Source organism: Gymnoscopelus microlampas (genome assembly GCF_963454915.1).
Source record: "Gymnoscopelus microlampas genome assembly, chromosome: 8".
In the NCBI taxonomy this organism is placed as follows: Eukaryota; Metazoa; Chordata; class Actinopteri; order Myctophiformes; family Myctophidae; genus Gymnoscopelus; species Gymnoscopelus microlampas.
Genome location: NC_139945.1, coordinates 6014355 through 6032334, shown reverse-complemented (window position 1 = coordinate 6032334; position 17980 = coordinate 6014355). Strand labels below are relative to the sequence as shown.

Below are 17980 nucleotides of genomic sequence, written 5' to 3'. Positions count from 1 at the left end.
TCAAACATTTTCATGTCAAGGACCCCCCAAAATGATATGTATCTGACCGCGGACTACCCCCCCCCCCCCCCCCCCATCTAATTTGTTTTTCCAGGGACCCACAGAAGCAAAGATTTTGATTTTCCAAAAATAGCCAAAGTATAAAATAATGGTTATAGTGGTTAAAATCTCAAATGACACAGACGCTTTCCTGGATTGAATGGGTTAACATTGGCTGGGATAAGGGCTTGTTTTAATAGTCAATAACATTGTTGTGCGAGATTTCCAGCTGTTTCCACATCTGGATATACAGAATAAACCCATTTGGGTTTGTTCATTTATTGTAATCCGATCCATTCATATCTATTTTCTGTGTGTGTGTGTGTGTGTGTGTGTGTGTGTGTGTGTGTGTGTGTGTGTGTGTGTGTGTGTGTGTGTGTGTGTGTGTGTGTGTGTGTGTGTGTGTGTGTGTGTGTGTGTGTGTGTGTGTGTGTGTGTGTGTGTGTGTGTGTGTGTGTGTGTGTGTGAGTGTGTGTGTGTGTGTTTGTGTTGGTGTTGGTGTCAATGCAAAATCTTCACACTCCAGTGTGAAGATGTCAAAGGTCATACCAAATGGGGGGTGTATCATGTGTCCAACAGGCCCGGCTAGCTCAGTCGGTAGAGCATGAGACTCTTAATCTCAGGGTCGTGGGTTCGAGCCCCACGTTGGGCGCAGGCTTTTAATGTCACGGGGGGTGCAGTGCAGAAGATGGGTGCCACAGCTCAATGGATATAGAATCTCCCCCGGCCCCGAATCTACGTGTCGAGGTGTCCCTGATTAAGAGACTTAACCCCTGGGAGTTGCCCCCGAAGCGCCCACTGCTCTTAATATTTAGGATGCCAAGCAGGATAATACATTCTGTGGCATGTGGTTATTGTAAACTAATGCACTCTGCAATACCAGCACGGCTGGTTGTTGATGAACACTTTCATACTGTCCTGTTTCTCACCTTGTATTTGTCCACCTCCGCCTGCAGTTTGACAGACATGGTGGTCGGCTGCTCCACCTTCCTCAGTCTGTCTTGCCAGGTCATCAGAAACTCCTCAAAAACGTAGGTCTTACTCCTGCAAATACACACAAACACACACACACACACACACACACACACACACACACACACACACACACACACACACACACACACACACACACACACACACACAAGTTGTTGTTTTTTCTTGAGTGCTGCGCTATGAGCTTGTAGATCTGCTATTTTTTTTTAATCGTGAAAATGTGTAACCTTTGAATATACATATTATTTTTTTTAAGCGAACATTTTTAACTCAAATCTTTGCTTCTGGGGGGGGGGGCCCCTGGAACAAAACATTTGAGATAGGGGTCCGCGGCCAAATACATATCATTTTAGGGGGTCCTTGACATGAAAAAGTTTGAGAACCAGTGCCCTACAGACAGTATACCTGAATGTGATCCAGTCTTCCTGGGCCTTCTCTGTGAAGCCCTGCATCCACTCCTCATACAGAGACCACATCAGACTGCACTCCTCCATGTCCCTGATGGTCTCCTGGGCCAGAGAGAAGTCTGGGACGTCCAGGTCAAAGTGGGCACAGTCCTCACTGAGGAGAGGAGAGGAGAGGAGAGGAGAGGAGAGGAGAGAGGTAGAATGTCTCGATTTTATGAAAGTTTCCTTTGAACAACTTAAACCATATATTTAGAAGGGGAGCTTGTAGATCGGCTATTGTGGGCGGATGTTCACCCCCGAATAGGGTCACTACTATTTATCGTAAATCGATTGAAAACGATTCAAACTGGTGAAAATGTAAATCGATTTAATGAAACATGTATCGCGATGCAAACAGCAGAGGGCGCATAAAAAATAAAAAGAGAAGAAAATACAGGATCTTTGTAAGGGAATTGATTTAAAAAAAATCAGTCATTAAATGACTACTGTATTGAGAAGAGGATAAGAGAAAATACAGTATTGCAAACAAAAAAAAAGTGAAGAAAATACTGGATTTGTGTATGAGAAATAATAAAGCAAATGATTTTTCTCATCGTATCATGAGTTGAGTGAATCGTTACATGCCTGCTCACTACGGATGAATTCATCCCAACCAGCTCCATTTCAAGAGGAAAGATAAAAGAGAGAGAGAGAGAGAGAGAGAGAGAGAGAGAGAGAGAGAGAGAGAGAGAGAGAGAGAGAGAGAGAGAGAGAGAGAGAGGGCAAGGAAATAATGAAGAGATAAAAGGAGACAAGGGGAAAGAGGGAAAGTCAAAGGAATGGGAGAGAAAGGGGATGAAAAGTAAGGAGGTAAACAGGGACATATGAAGGAGTCAGGGGAGGAGAGAGGGATTAGATGAGTACAGGGATATGGAAAGAAGAACAGACAGAACAAATTGGGGGGAAGAGTGAGAGAAAGAAAGAGACTTAATGGCTGTATTTTGTTTTAATGAGGATCTCTATTAAATGATACTTTCTCACGAGTATGATTAATCACCGACGGGGAGAAAGGCCTAATGTGGGTTTAATGTAAACTAATCTCATCTAGACTTTATTCATTCATCTTCCCTTTGTCCTTTGTTCAATTCATGTTCTGTATGGCTGAAGCATTATTGATCTGGATCTAGGGAAGCCATTAAACACTTTGAGAAATGGCACTTTATCAACTCTATGTAACAACTATAAAATATAAAATATACAAGCTCATAAAATATAAAATATACAAACTCATAAAATATAAAATATACAAGCTCATAGCACGGCACTCAATCTGCTATTTCTTTTTTAAATCACAATGTGCAAATCTTTGAATATATATATATATATTATATATATACATTTTTAACTCAAAACTTTGCTTCTGGGAATCCCTGGAACAAAATATTTTGAGAAATACATATCATTTTGGGGGTCCTTGACACCTTGGCAGTTGAGAGTTGAGAACCACTGATATATGGCTACAGAAGTTTTGTTTTCTTTTTTTATGTTCTAAAATGTAAAAATGACACAGATGCGTTGCCCTTCTTAATGGGTTAATAATAGTGCAGACACTCACAGCAGCTTGGTGCGCACCAGCTCCAGTTCGCTGAACTCCTGCTGCTTGTCTCTGATGGTCTGCAGACAGGCCAGCAGGGCAGCCTGGTCGCCCGTCTCCAGCACCTCGTCCTTGGGCTTCAGCTGGTCCCAGCGGGCCCTGAAGCGCTCCAGGTCCGCCCGGTACGCCTGGATACGACCCTCTGCATTACTGCGCATGGCCTCCACCTGGACAGACGGATGAGGAGGGAGGATGAGAGGGAGGGAGGGAGGGAGTAAGGAAGGAAACAAACAACAAACAAACAAGTAGAAAGAAAGAAAGAAAGAGGGACAAAGTTTAAAGAAAGATAATGATCGAGGATAGAAGATAAAAGATAAGATATTACACAGCTTTACTGAATATTAAATTCTGATTGGTCATTTATTATTATGTCTTCATACCAGACTGCTGTAGATTCTTTAAAAATCAATATTTTGCATCAAATTATTGATTTTGCTCATAAGCAACGGTGTTATGACCAGGATCATGTATGTATGTAGGAAGGCACGGCTTCATATTATGAGTATGTTTACTGCGTGTGTGTGTGTGTGTGTGTGTGTGTGTGTGTGTGTGTGTGTGTGTGTGTGTGTGTGTGTGTGTGTGTGTGTGTGTGTGTGTGTGTGTGTGTAACACCTGTTCTTTGATCATGAGCTGGTGACTCTCCATGATGAGCTCCAGTTTGTCCCACTTGGCCCTCAGGGAGGACAGAGAGTCCACACCACCTCCAGCCACCGCCCGCAGCAGGCGGTTCTTCTCCTCCGCACACTGGAACTGAGGCAGGATCTGCACACACACACACACACACACACACACACACACACACACACACACACGTGTCAATAAACACACACATGCTCTCTTCCACATTGTCGATGTTCCGCACACTTGCATGCAAACCATTTCATGGCTGTGGGGCAGAAACACTGTATCCCCGTATTTAATAGTTGTTTTTTTCATAAATGAATACCCTATTTTATACTCTGTCATGTCAAAGTGTCACGTAACTAGGGAAGATACGTAGCCAATCTGGTATTTAGAAAAAATATATGAGACACTTTTTGAAAACTTTCACCTATAATGATTATGTCCAAATAGGGACACCATGGGTTGAAAGTGGTTAAGTGTGTACCGTATGTGGGTTTTATACATATGTGCAAAACGTATGTTTCTATATCAGTGGTCCTCAAACTTTTTTATGTCAAGGACCCCCAAAATGATATGTATTTGACCGCCGACGTCCATCTCAAAATGTTTTGTTCCAGGGACCCCCCAGAAGCAAAGAAGAGAGTTTTTTTTCACTATAAACAATATATTTTCAAAGATTTGCACACATTTTCACGTTTTCTCAAAAATAGTAGATCTACAAGCTCGTAGCGCGGCAGCTTGCAGATCTGCTATTTTTGAATAGCCAAAGTGTTTTAGATCAACAAGATCTTGTGACTAAATAATAACTGCATTGAATCCACTGGAACACTTATTCTTTTCCTTTCATTTCCTGAAAAATAACACACGGTTTGCACATGTGTGCATGTGTGCACGTTTCCTTGCCTCAGGTTTGCGGGCTTTTATCTGTGCATGTCTGCTGTTGGCCTCTGAGATCTCCTCTACCCTCTCTGGACGGCTGGACAAGGCCTCCGAGGACTCAGACACAAAGCTCTCTATGCTCTGAGTATGACCTGGAGGGAGGAGGAGAGGACAGGGGAGGAGAGGAGAGGACAGGGGAGGAGAGAAAGACAAGGAGAGAGAGGGAATGAAAAACATGAGCACAGACAGAGGGGAGAGAAGAATGGGGAGAGAATTAAATGGGAAGAGGGACTAAAAAACAGTGGTGGAAAAAGTACTGAAATGTTTTACTTAAGTAAAAGTATCAATACTGCAATGTAGAAGTACTCTGTTAAAAGTGAAAGTCCGGAATTCCAATACAACGGATGCCAATACAAAAGTATTGGCATCAAAATATACTTAAAGTTCCAAAAGTAAAAGTACAAAATATTTGAAAATAGCCTAGGTATGAAATATGGCTAAAGTGGTTAATGTATGTTTCATTATATCATAGTTTATATCTGAAAAGTAACTAGTAACTAAAGTTTTCAAGTATATGTAGTGGAGTAAAAGTACAATATTTGCCTCTGAGATGTAGTGGAGTAGAAGTAAAAGTATTGGAAATTGGAAATACTCAAGTAAAGTACAAATACCTCAAAATTGTACTTAAGTACAGTAGTTAAGTAAATGTACTTAGTTACTTTCCACCACTGAACATGAGCACAGACAGAGGGGAGAGAAGAATGGGGAGAGAATTAAATGGGAAGAGGGACTAAAAAATAAAGAGAAGGGGGCTCCTCCTTCCTATTGTGGTGTGTATTAATGTGTAAAAGCAAGAGTTAAAAGAGGAACATGAGAGAAACGGAAAACGAGGGGGTGTGAGCCCTCTGGTATTGACGTCTGGTTTGTGTTCACAGAAAAAACCTCACGGTCAAATGAAGAGAAATGTGGAAAATGAAGAGAAAGGACGATTTCAAATGTTGAAATGTCAATGACCTTTCATTTCAACATTTGAATGACTTAAAAAAAATACTGTCAATGGGAGAAACATTGTTTGTGTTCACTGAAAAACCTCACGGTCAAATGAAGAGAAATGAAGAGAAAAGATGAGAGAAGTCTATTTTTAAGAAATTCAAATGTTCAAATGTCAATGACCTTGTACTTAAGACATTTGAATGACTTTTTAAAAGTATTTTGTACGGGTACATAAGCATACAATTATTTTGTTCTGGTTCCTCAGACATTAAAATGAGTAATGATTAAAGGAGGAAGTTTAGCTGAATCTTATCTGAATGAACTACTAAAACTAGATCAAATGTTTCCTTTTTAGGGTGTGGCTCCGCAAGGGTGGGTGTGTGTGTGTGTGTGTGTGTGTGTGTGTGTGTGTGTGTGTGTGTGTGTGTGTGTGTGTGTGTGTGTCAGTGTCAGTGTCAGTGTCGGTGCAAAATCTTCACACTTCAGTGTGGAGATGTCAAAGGTCAGACCAAATGGGGGGTGTATCATGTGTTCAACAGGCCCGGCTAGCTCAGTCGGTAGAGCATGAGACTCTTAATCTCAGGGTCGTGGGTTCGAGCCCCACGTTGGGCGCAGGCTTTTAACTCATTCACTGCCTGAATTATTGCTGGCCGTTTGCCGACTGCCAGAGATTTTTGATTGAAAAAAAAAAAAGTACTCAGGAGCCGAGATACAGAATGTTTAAGTTTTAAGTTAACAAGGAAGTGGATGGGAGTCTAGATCTTCAAAAAATCATATCTCCTTGGTCTTTGGGTCAAATTTATTTATTTATTTTTAAATTACGTTTTTTACGTTCTTGGCAGAATTGGTAATTGGAAATAATTACGTTTTTTTACGTTTTTGGCAGGGAATGAGTTAATGACACGGGGGGGTGCAGAAGATGGGTGCCACAGCTGAATGGGTATAGTGTGTGTGCGTGTGCTAAAACGGCTGAAAAAACGACTTAAGTCACAGGATGGCCACATGAAGTGTGAGATCAACATTGGAGCTGGGCCGGTCCCATTGTGGATACCGAGACACAGTGCGTGTGTGGCTGGAAATGAAGCGCTCCGTACCTTGAATGGACCTCTTAAGGGACGTTAGCAAGGTGTCAAACAGCCTCTGGATGAGGTCGTCGATGGCCGCCTTGACCGGCTCACAGTTCACAATGATGCAGTCCACCTTCTCCTGACTGATGGAGAGGAAGATGGAGGGACAGAGGGAGGGAGGGAGAGGATTGAAGAACGATGGGCCTCACTCACAGAACGTGCTTACGCACATATCGCTGCTGTCAGGCAGAAATATCATATCTCTATATTCAACATTTGTATGTTTTTTTTTTCTTCCGCAAATCTATGTCGTACTGCGTCACGCTACAGTGTTACACAAAAGTAGCGGAAATGGCAGATCTACAAGCTCACAACGCTGCTATTTTTGCTATTTTTGAATTTGAATCCAAAAAAGTTACAGTTTTGGACACAATGAGGTTTCCATCCGACAGCAACAATACAATACACGTGGGAGCATTTCCACGAGCACAGCCTGATTCATCAATCTCCTTCTTAGCTGAATTTGTTCGTACACACAAACTCAAGTCAAAATTCTGTTAAAAACAAATAACTGGCAAGTCTGTCATGAGTAAACAATAAAACTCTCCTATCTCTACTTTGTAACACAAATTTTGTGTCATTTTTATGTCATGTTTATTGAGAGTACAATAATTATGACACAGTAAAATTGTCAGTTTAACTCCAAAGAGCGTACAAATGTAACCAAATGGACCCCTGCAGCTCCATTTGGTTACATTTGTACGCTGTTTGGAGTTAAACGTAGCACTGATGCTTTGCCAGAGTAATATGTGTTGTGTTGTGTTGTGCTGTACCTGGGCAGCCGTTCAGACTCCTTGCCCCGGGCTTTCAGGGCCTTGAAGTTCCTCTCCCAGTCTTGGACCGTGTCCAGGTGTTTCTCCACCAGTCTCTCCATGTCGACTTGACCCAGCACCACCCATTCCTGCAACGCATGCACGCACACACATGCATGAGCACGCACACACCCAAACACCAAATTATACCGTTAGTGCACTTTGACTACAAAAAGCCGCATCACAGGGGTCTGAGTATCGGGGGGGGGGGGGGGGGGGGGGTTGAGAGGGTCTCTCCTCAGAGTGCATATCTCAGAGGACCTTGACTTGGAGCAGAAACGTCTCTTCTTCATGAAGACATTAACCCATTTAGACCTGAGGCCGATTCTAAAAACGCCTTCTAAATCCTGACCTAAGTTTTCTGATTGTCTTAATTCAAATAAATTACAAAAATTAATGTTGCAATATACTGTACACAGCGACAGCTCTACACCAAAAGGGGTTCCCGGATTGAAAGGTATAGTTACGTATTGGTGTTCCAGGTCTAAACACAACAGACTTCCACAGAACCTGCTCGTCAACTTCTATGGCTTTACCATGGAGAGTGTCCTGTCACGTACGCTAGCACAGTCTGATACTCCAGCTGCACTGATGCAGAGAGAAAAGACCTGCCAAAAGATTAACCCATTAAAAGGAATACCAGCGCTCACTTTTGATCCATTTAGGATTTCTTGTTTATTTTAGTCATTCCCCCCCAGGCAGCAGATCATGTGGCAGACATTTCGGCCCCCAGGCCTTCCTCAGCGTGAATCATCACGCTGGGGGTGGATGACTAAATGGATCAAAGTGAGTGCTGGTGGTATTCCTTTCTAAGACGGTTCTGCCACAACCGTGCACCCGATACACATGTACTGTGTGTGAACTACTCGTCTGATCACTTTAGATTTATTTGGCTATTAAAAAATAACCCCCCCCCCAGCACAGATCGGAGTTAAAAATGTTGGCTTTAAAACATATATATATATATATATGTGTATGTGTATGTGTATGTGTATGTGTATGTGTATGTGTATGTGTATGTGTATGTGTATGTGTATGTATATGTATATATATATATATATATATATATATATATATATATATATATATATATGTATATATATATATATATATATGTATATGTATATATATATATGTATATATATATATATATACACACACACACATTTACACTCACATTCATACATAATCCCATGCGTCAGGACTAAGACACTAGAAAACCACACACACATACACCTTTTGGCCTATAACTTTGGAACTGCATAACTTATACAATAAAATAAAATGAATACCTTTTAAAAATCCCTGAATTCCTTGGATAATGAGGCAATTCCCCACAAAGGCCACGCCCATTTCTTTCCCCCTTCCTTGACACTGCAAATGTTGTGGGCGTGTACAACATCCGCTCAATTTTCTAATCATTTTCAACCCTTCTGATGTAAGAATTTGAAAATTGTGCAAGCCAACTAAGTAGACTAAGTATAGCATTATGTTACAAAACTGTCACCAAACATCCAATGGCATCTTGAGACATCGTGGAAATCTTGGTTGTGATTTGACGTTTTTCCTGTATGACTGTATACATACTCATACAGGAACCCACAAAAATAAAAGGTTAATGAACTTCACAGAACCTAAACAGAACAATGGTTAACCACAACTACTGTGGAACACCATGAGTGTAACCCCCCCCCCCCGCCCCACACACACACACACACACACACACACACACTATTGGGCAAGTGCAATATCGAGTGGATGGCTTATTGTGGTCTAACTTCGTATTTTAAGATGTAATATTGTATGTATTATGGATGTTTTTTATTTAACAACAGACTATGATGACTTTAATATGACGGACTAACAGTATATCTATATTTATGGCATAACGATGCTGTATCTGTAATTCTTTGTTGATTTGATTTGAAGTGGATGAAAAAAAAAGTGGATTTGAAGTGGATGAAAAAACATGTTGTTGTATGTTCCATACAAAGACAATAAACATATTATCCTACCTACAGTATCTATCTATCTATCTATGTAGTTTGTTATGAAGAAGTGGTTTTGATTACCAAGGCTGAGTTGTGAAAAGGTGTCAAAAACCACAATGAAACACAGGGTTCTGATTAGAAAGAAAAAAGCAGAAGTGAAGGAGACAGAACAGCGAGGTGAGGTGAGAACTTTAACGTGGGTGGAGGGTTTCCCCACCTCCACATTAAGCACTGTATCGTCTCTGTCGGATGGAAACCTCATTATGTCCAAAAGTGGTACTTTTCAGGATTCAAATTCAAAATCGGCAAAAGCATCACATCTGCAAGCTGGAGCATGCAGATCTGCTACTTTTGGTGCTTCTGTGTGACGCTGTAGTATGATCAAGTAGGGCTTTAATTTACCAAAAAAAAAACACAAAAATGTAGAATATGGAGATAAGAGGTTTCTGCCCGACGGCAAATAATACATGGCTTACAGTATCTGAAGAGGGAAGTGTAATGTACCAGAATCTTCTCATGGGACTATTATAGCTGGAAGTACCGACATTTTTTTTTTAACTAAAAACACAAATTGACTCACCAGCCCTATTTATTTTGCTTTATCCAGTGGTGGATAATTTAAAAAAAAAATCTAAAAAAATGTATAAAAAATAGCAGATCTACAAGCTCATAATGTGTCGCATTGAGATGGTCCAACACGATGCACTTCTGTGGTCAGGTACTTTACCCCTGTGCCACCTGAGCGCTCCAAGCTGTGTGGTCCACATAGTCTTACACAAAACCTATGTATAAGCTAAAAAGAAAGCCACTCTGCATACATAGTTCAATCATAGTCTTAAGTACAATATTTGTCTCTGAGATGTAGTGGAGTGGAAGTAAAAGTATAGAAAATTGTAATTACAGGTAAAAAAATACCTCAAAATTGTGCTTAAGTACAGTACTTGAATAAATGCACTTAGTTACTTGACACCACTGGATTCGACCCCTAAACTCCGGTGGTGGGCAGGCACTTAACCCCTGCTGCGCCAAACGAGTGCCACTGACATCGTCTTGCATTGAGGATTCTTTTTATTTCAATTCATTGCAATAAATGACAATGATCATATCTGGCTGGGTCAGCACCTTAAACTTGTCCTGTACGGTCAGCAAGCGGCTGAAGAGGTCCTCTGCCTTGCTGAAGATGGTGAGGAACCCCGAGGCGTTCCTGTCGATCATGACGCCGAAGATGAGCTCCTCCCCCTGGGCGCTGACCCCCTTGAACTGGTTGGGGATGCTGATGAAGCGCTTCATCTCCCTGAAGTAGCGCGCCCGCACCTCCTCAAAGGGCGGACGGAACTGCAGCCTCCCCTGTCTGTACGCCAGGAAGGAGGACAGAGACGCAGGGCTGTCACCATTACACATTTAACCCATTAAGACCTGGAACTGTGTCATTTTTAGATTTGAGCTAAAAAGCATTATTTTACACTTTGGGCTATTCAAAAATAGCAGATCTACAAGCTCATAGCGCGGCAGCTTGTAGATCTGCTATTTTTGAAAAATCGTGAAAATGTGTGCAAATCTTTGAATATATATATTTTTAAAGCGAACATTTTTAACTCAAATCTTTGCTTCTGGGGGGTCCCTGGAACAAAATATTTTGATGGGGGTCCGCGGCCAAATACATATAATTTTGGGGGTCCTTGACATGAAAAGGATTGAGCACCACTGATATAGAAACATACGTTTTTCAGAATACTGTTGAGATTTAGGAGACATGTAGAATCGGCTTCAGGTCTCAATGGTTAAGTTGACGATTAAACACTAAAATAATTTCAAATAATAAAACGATTTAATTGTGTGTTCAGCATCGAACATTGGAACATAAGAGTACAAATCATTTCTGTTTGCCTTTTAAGCTCCGTAATCAAAAGATGCACAGGGCAGATGACACATAACTTCAACGTATAAAAAGATATTGACATTTAATAATTGTATACAATTTATACAATCATTTATACAATTTATACAATCATTTTATACATGTATAATTTTATAATTGCATAATCGTCATAATAGCATAGTGACGCGTTGTAAGCTTGTAGATCTGCTATTTCTGCTTTTTTTTTATATTTGGAAATGTGTGAAAATGTTTCAACATGGCAACGATTATGCAAAAGATTATTGTGATTGCGATTAGACGATTATTATGCAATAATTGTGACAGGCCTACAGAGAAGTGGATGACGTCTATGTTGTTTCATCCACAATGAAGGCTCATTCATTCAAGGGCAGATGTAGCTTAGGGCAGTGGTTCTCAAAGTGGGGGTCGGGACCCTAAGGGGGGGGGTCCCCAGAAGATGTACTTTATGTGCAACATTACTTTCTCACTGAACCTTAACCTTGTCAGAAGGGGGGATACTCACTTGAAGGTGAGGTCGACGTGGATTTCGGGCAGGTTCTTATTGAGAGCTTCCAGTCCTGTCTGGTACTGGTGCTCCAGAGCTTTGTACAGCTGGTGGTTCCAGTGCTGATGCCATGCGCGCATGTCACTGGACCTGAAACCCTGCACACGCGCACACACACACACACACACACGTACGTTGTGAGCTTATATATCTGCTATTTTTGGTGCTCAACACTAGGCCTGACCTCAATTAGTCGAATAGTCGACTAATCGATCGAGGGAGTCTGATTCGACTGCCAATCCCTCAGTCGAATCATGCAAAAAACTGAAAACAATTGGCCTAATTTGTTATGTTAATTAATTAATAGTTTGCCAAAAATAGGATATATATCATGATTTATTGGGAGAAACCAATCAAGAATATGTTAAATCTGACATTAAGCACCCCCCACAGCCCAAAAGGAATGATCCTCTTTCATGATTCGACTACCAGTCGACTAAAGGCAACATTTGTCCAATCAGATCCAAATCCAACTATATAAATTCTTATTCTGGGACAGGCCTGCTCAACACCAAGGCACAACTAAGCATGAATCAGGTGCAACTCTAACACAGACGCTATAAACCCAAACCTCTAAAAGACTCATCCTAAGCCCAACCTGAATCTTTTCCTAATTATAACCCTAACAACCCAACCCAACTATAATGTATATAAAGATAATATAGAAAATTGTCCTAACAATGTCCTCACTATTTCTCAAATTCTACTATACATTTGGCCCTCACAAGTATAGTAATACAAACACAGACACACACGCAGACATTTCCTCGGTAAACACTTCAAAAAGAGGTGATAAGCTAAAGGTAAGGCACGAGTAAGACAACATTTGCTTGTCAACTAGGTCAACAGTATGTTACCCTCCATTCTAAGCCATATATTAAATCAGGGGAAAATTATAATATGTATTTATTGATGTTTTGTGTCTGAATACTCAACCTGGGCCTCCAGAGTAGCAAAGCCGGTGCGTAGATCTTGAAGTCCATCCTTCCATCGCTGCTGATGTCTCAATAGATCCACATTCATCAGAGTCACAACCTGACACAGGCACACACACGGCAACTTTCAATTTTTAAAACTAAAAACGAATTGGGGAAACACTAGAAGTTCAGCCCTCACACTTACAGTACGTGGCACAGCCAATCCGACTGATATGCCCATAATGGTGATCTCTGTATCTGTTAGTCTTTGTCCTTTTTATGGCCATATATATAGGATGGACTATCTTCACCAGGTTATTAAAAGAAGCCCCTGCATTACGTATAGGGTAATTCCACTATAAGTGTCTTTACTGTTTGTACAAGTTGGTATATTATCAGTGGAATTTCCCTTTAAGAATGGCCAAGGGCCATGCAGAGATATGTGTTATAAACCAGTGGTTCTCAAACTTTTTCATGTCAAGGGCCTAATTGACACTTATTACCCCACGGACCCCCATTTGAAAAGATAAGCCAGGGACCCCAATAAGAGAAGGTTTTTACGGTTCTCTAGCAGTGATTCTCAACCATTTTAATTTCAAGGACCCCCAGTTTGACATGCATTAGGCTACGGACCCCCATTTAATGGCATTTATACCTTTGGGACCCCAATTCACATTGTAAAACCAATGTTAATTTAACTCTGAGAGTACCCTAACCCTATGGTTAGGGTACTTAGGGTTAGGGTACCATTTGTACACTCTCAGAGTTACAGACCCATAAGGGTCCATTTGGTTCCTGTCCCTCAAGTACCCCTGAGGGTCCCCGGACCCCACTTTGAGAACCAATGTTATAAACGTTTTATAAACGTTTTATCCGTTAGTGTGATTACCTTCTCGATGAAGTCGGTGTGCCACTTGCGCAGCTTCCTGTTCTCAGTGGACAGCTTCTCGGCTGCTGACTGCAGCTTGCCGATGTACGCCTCCAGCTCTTTAGGGTTGTCCCACGTGATCTGCACCTTCCCACCCGACTCCTTGGACTGGGACCGAGGATTCTGCAATAGAGGTACAGGCTAAACGTGAACTTCTACACGCCAGTGTTGGACGTTATAACAATCCAAACCAAACTTCAACCCTGGCACAGCTTTCGTTTTCAAGAAGTATTTCACCAAAACAGGGGTACAGGGTAGGCAGCGTTGTACCTTGATAACCTGTTCAAAGGACAGGGCGAGGCCGAGCATCATGGGTCGCTGTGAGGGAATCATCTGCTGGTCGATGGTGTTGTAGAAATGAGCCACCTACAATAGAAACCACACACATACAATTATCGTAATTTTCGCACTATAAGCCGCACCAGCTAAATTGAATGATTTGTACATATATAAGCCGCACTGGACTATAAGCCGCGGGTGTAAAATCCCTAGATTTAGGAGGTCCCCTAGTGGCCGTTAGCTATAAAAATCCATAGATAAGCCGCACCGTTATATAAGCCGAAGGGTCGAAAAATTCGAAAAAAGTCGCGGCTTATAGTCCGAAATTTACGGTACTTCATTTATGAGATGACAAAGAAAAAATGTCTATGATTGTAAACTTACAATCGAGTGTTAGTGTTAACACTTAATGTAGTGTTTAAATGTACAGTTCAATGACAATCTTACTTGCTTGTTTAACACGTGTCAAAAGTTAATTGATGATCAATTTGAGCACTACATTATACAGAAAAGAGATAATAATACATCATAAGTGCACACAATAAAGTGCTTCTAGGAGTGGTTCTCAAATTTCTTCATGTCAAAGACCCCCAAACTGATATGTATTTGCCCGCAGACCTCCATCGGAAAAGAGTTTGTGCCAAGGACACCCAGAAGAGAGAGAAATTTGTGTTTTAAAACATTTGTAAATGATTCAACATGTTTCAAAAATGTCCAAGACTTTTATATTAAAAAGAAAATAGCCGGTTTGTAGCTTGTAGGCTATTTTTTAATTGCCAAAGCATAAAATATGGTTAAAGTGGTTCCAATGTGATGCTGAGAACAACTGCTCTATAGTATGCGGGCGTTATCTCACCTGTTTCAGAACAATAGCCTGTCTGTAGAACTTGTCGGCGGTGTTGGCGGCCTGCTGGATCTTGGCCGGGATGGGGAAGCCCAGGGCGGACAGCTGCCTGACCTCCCTGAGCAGACTGACCAGCCTGTCAGAGTACTGGATCTTCAGACTGCCGTCCACGTGGTCCAGGTCCATCACACGGTTACTGGCCTGGAGACTGGACGAGGAGGAGAGAAGACATGACACTCCAGCAAACCAGTGTCTCTTGAAGGTGCTGCAAGCTCTATATTTCAACTGCAATCATGGGTATTGAGTAGAGAACGGGCCTGAAAATGACGGCCCGGCCCGAACAATTACCATACTTTTAGGCCCGAAAACCCCAAATACCAAAAAAAGGTATCATTATGTCCTCAAAGTCACGATCCAACAAGCTTTGAACTGAGCAGATTGGACCTTCCGTTCCAGACATAATGGACAAAACATCTTGAAAATGGCCACTTTTGCCGATTTCCGTTCGCCGATTTTTCGTTTTGGCCATTGTCGCTCGTTTTTCTTTAACTCTTTAACTGCCAGAGTAAATGTGTAATAGTGTCACCCCAGTGCCAGCGAAAACGAGTGTTTTGAAAAATCATTGAATATGTTCCGTGATATCTGTCCGCACGGAGATCGCCTCATTTCACGCACACAGGTCGCGGGAGTTTCGTGGGAAAAAAAGCCATTTCCCTCAGGAAATAAACAGGAAGTAAACAAGCTTTTATCCTACTATAATTCTAGGAGGGAGGGGGCGCCAGGGAGGGGGGGGGGGGGGGGGGGCGCCACGACGGGACGTGCGCGGGGGAGAAACCGCGCGACAGGACGTGCATTAACCCCAAGTTTGCAACTACTTTCGTCTGCGCCCTTCACCGGGTATGGTCTAGTTTTTTTTTATTACGTCAATTCCGAAATTCTGAAAACATCCTTCATAGGGTAGATAACAGCGCCATCGGGTGGGAAACCGCTGAAAACCCCCAACTCGTCAAACTCGTGTTTGGCACTGTGGACTAAGTGCTAATTGACAAGTTTACTCATCCTTGGCAGTCAAAGAGATAATAACACGGGCTAGGAAGGTCGAACGGCGACAAACTAGATACCTGGGTAAAGTTTACTTTAAGCTGCATCCAACACATCCACTGCCATTTCCGTCGGCCTTACCGCTAGGCCGATAGGGGCAGTTTAAAAAAAAATTGGGGGGGGTGATACATTTATTTCTCTTTTTTTCTTCACGGAACCCTAGGCTCGGCCCGGGCCGGACTAAACAGCATAGATTTTGGGCCAAACATTCTGCAAAAAATAGGCGATCTACAAGCTCACAATGTAACGGAATTCACATGGATCTAAAGAATGACCTTGGTGAGTATATTTTTCCAGAGAAATACCGGGCCTTAACTTCACGTGAATGTAAACGTTTTTCTTTTTTACATATTAAAAAAATAAATATATATATTTTTTGACTGCTGGGTAAGCATATCGAGCAATTCCAAGATGTACGTTTGGGTTCAGAGAAGTTGTGATAAGCATTCACCATCATTTTGTTCTATATAACTTTATTTTACCGGCATTTTACAGTCTGTAAGTTTCCTCTTGTACACCGGATTTTTTATCTGCACAATAATTGGCAGATACACCCAGTTTTTTGTGTGTGTGTGTGTGTGTGTCTGTGTCTGTGTCTGTGTCTATGTCTGTGTGTGTGTGTGTGTGTGTGTGTGTGTGTGTGTGTGTGTGTGTGTGTGTGTGTGTGTGTGTGTGTGTGTGTGTGTGTGTGTGTGTGTGTGTGTGTGTGTGTGTATGCCATCCAGCGCACAAACACTGCAGAGTGCTACCAGATTGGTTTGGTTTAACTTGTGATGTCTTTACTAACATCCCAAATACTGATGTTGTTTTTGTTGACACCTGCCACAAGGAGGCTCTGATTCTGGAGGTGGGCTGTGTCTTTGACCTATACATGAACCAGGCTTTCCAAGATAAGCATTCTAAGTACCAACCGCTACTGGGAATTATAACAAACCTTGGGTACAGATGCAGATTCTCTGTGCTCATATTTGGAAGCCTGGGCCATGTATATAAGCTGACCACGAGTGGCCAAGCAATTGCTGGCATGACAAAAAGCAAAGCCAAGCAACTTGCAAAATATTGCTCTATTTCAGCTGTTATAGGCAGTTTGTCTGTGTGGAGGAGAAGGTGTCATGTGTATCCTTAGGGACCATGAAATATCAACCCCGTTATATTTGTCTCCCTGTAAATTAATTGTAATTTGTGGATTCAAATAAAGAATTAAAATGTGTGTGTACGTGGTGTCCTGTGCCATAGTGTCACACCTGACTCCAGACTTGGGGTCAGCCAGCCCAGACAGCATGTCCCTGGACCAGTCTTCAAACTGCTCCTGCTCATAGGCCCTCAGAACCTCCAGCAGGTCGTCACAGAAACGCAGGAAGCCCCGGAACCCGGACAGGTCCGAGAGCAGTGCCTCCGCAATGCGGTTCGAATCCTCCACCTGGCACGAAGATATAGATCACACACACAAGCAAAATAGCACACGTTTATGACATGTTTAAGCACTTAAGCCCCATATCGTCGCTTTCGGGTGAAAACCTTGTATAACCCAAACAACCCATAAACTAACCAAAAACAATTGGATAGTTACAAAAGAATAGTGAAGCTTAACGTTAGGGTGAACCAACCAAACCTCATGATTACCACATGAAACAATCAGGATTTACAATTACAATTTACTTAGGCATTTACATTTACCATACGCTCTTAACCAGAATGACTTACAATAAGCAAAGTTAAAGGGACTACACTATGCACTTAAAAATATATATATTTAATATTTAATATCATAGTGTGTATATCCCTCAAACGTTTTTCAAAAGGTTTGAGCCTAAATCAAGCCTCAAATATATATATAATATATAGATATACTCATTCCAACTAACTTCTCTCTGGCTTATAAAATTCATGGTGTATCTCCTTTAAGAATACTGTAATCATTCTGGACATTCTTGCCAGATCCTAGGATTTAGGATCTGGCAAGAATGTC

The 17980-nt window shown here is 41.7% G+C and overlaps 1 protein-coding gene across 1 annotated transcript in view; it reads right to left on the bottom strand.

Moving 5' to 3' along the window:
* dync2h1 (dynein cytoplasmic 2 heavy chain 1) overlaps positions 1-17980 on the bottom strand; it is a 407325-nt gene that overhangs the window by 373056 nt on the left and 16289 nt on the right. The window contains exons 13-26 of the mRNA XM_084065527.1: positions 17256-17431; positions 14923-15118; positions 14058-14153; positions 13749-13910; positions 12879-12977; positions 11901-12040; positions 10621-10849; positions 7469-7596; positions 6663-6778; positions 4600-4727; positions 3685-3834; positions 3034-3239; positions 1438-1593; positions 969-1083 (exon numbers count right to left, since the gene is read on the bottom strand). Of these exons, the coding sequence (XP_083921653.1) occupies positions 969-1083; positions 1438-1593; positions 3034-3239; positions 3685-3834; positions 4600-4727; positions 6663-6778; positions 7469-7596; positions 10621-10849; positions 11901-12040; positions 12879-12977; positions 13749-13910; positions 14058-14153; positions 14923-15118; positions 17256-17431 (2097 nt within the window). The remainder of the gene's footprint in view (positions 1-968; positions 1084-1437; positions 1594-3033; positions 3240-3684; positions 3835-4599; positions 4728-6662; positions 6779-7468; positions 7597-10620; positions 10850-11900; positions 12041-12878; positions 12978-13748; positions 13911-14057; positions 14154-14922; positions 15119-17255; positions 17432-17980) is intronic.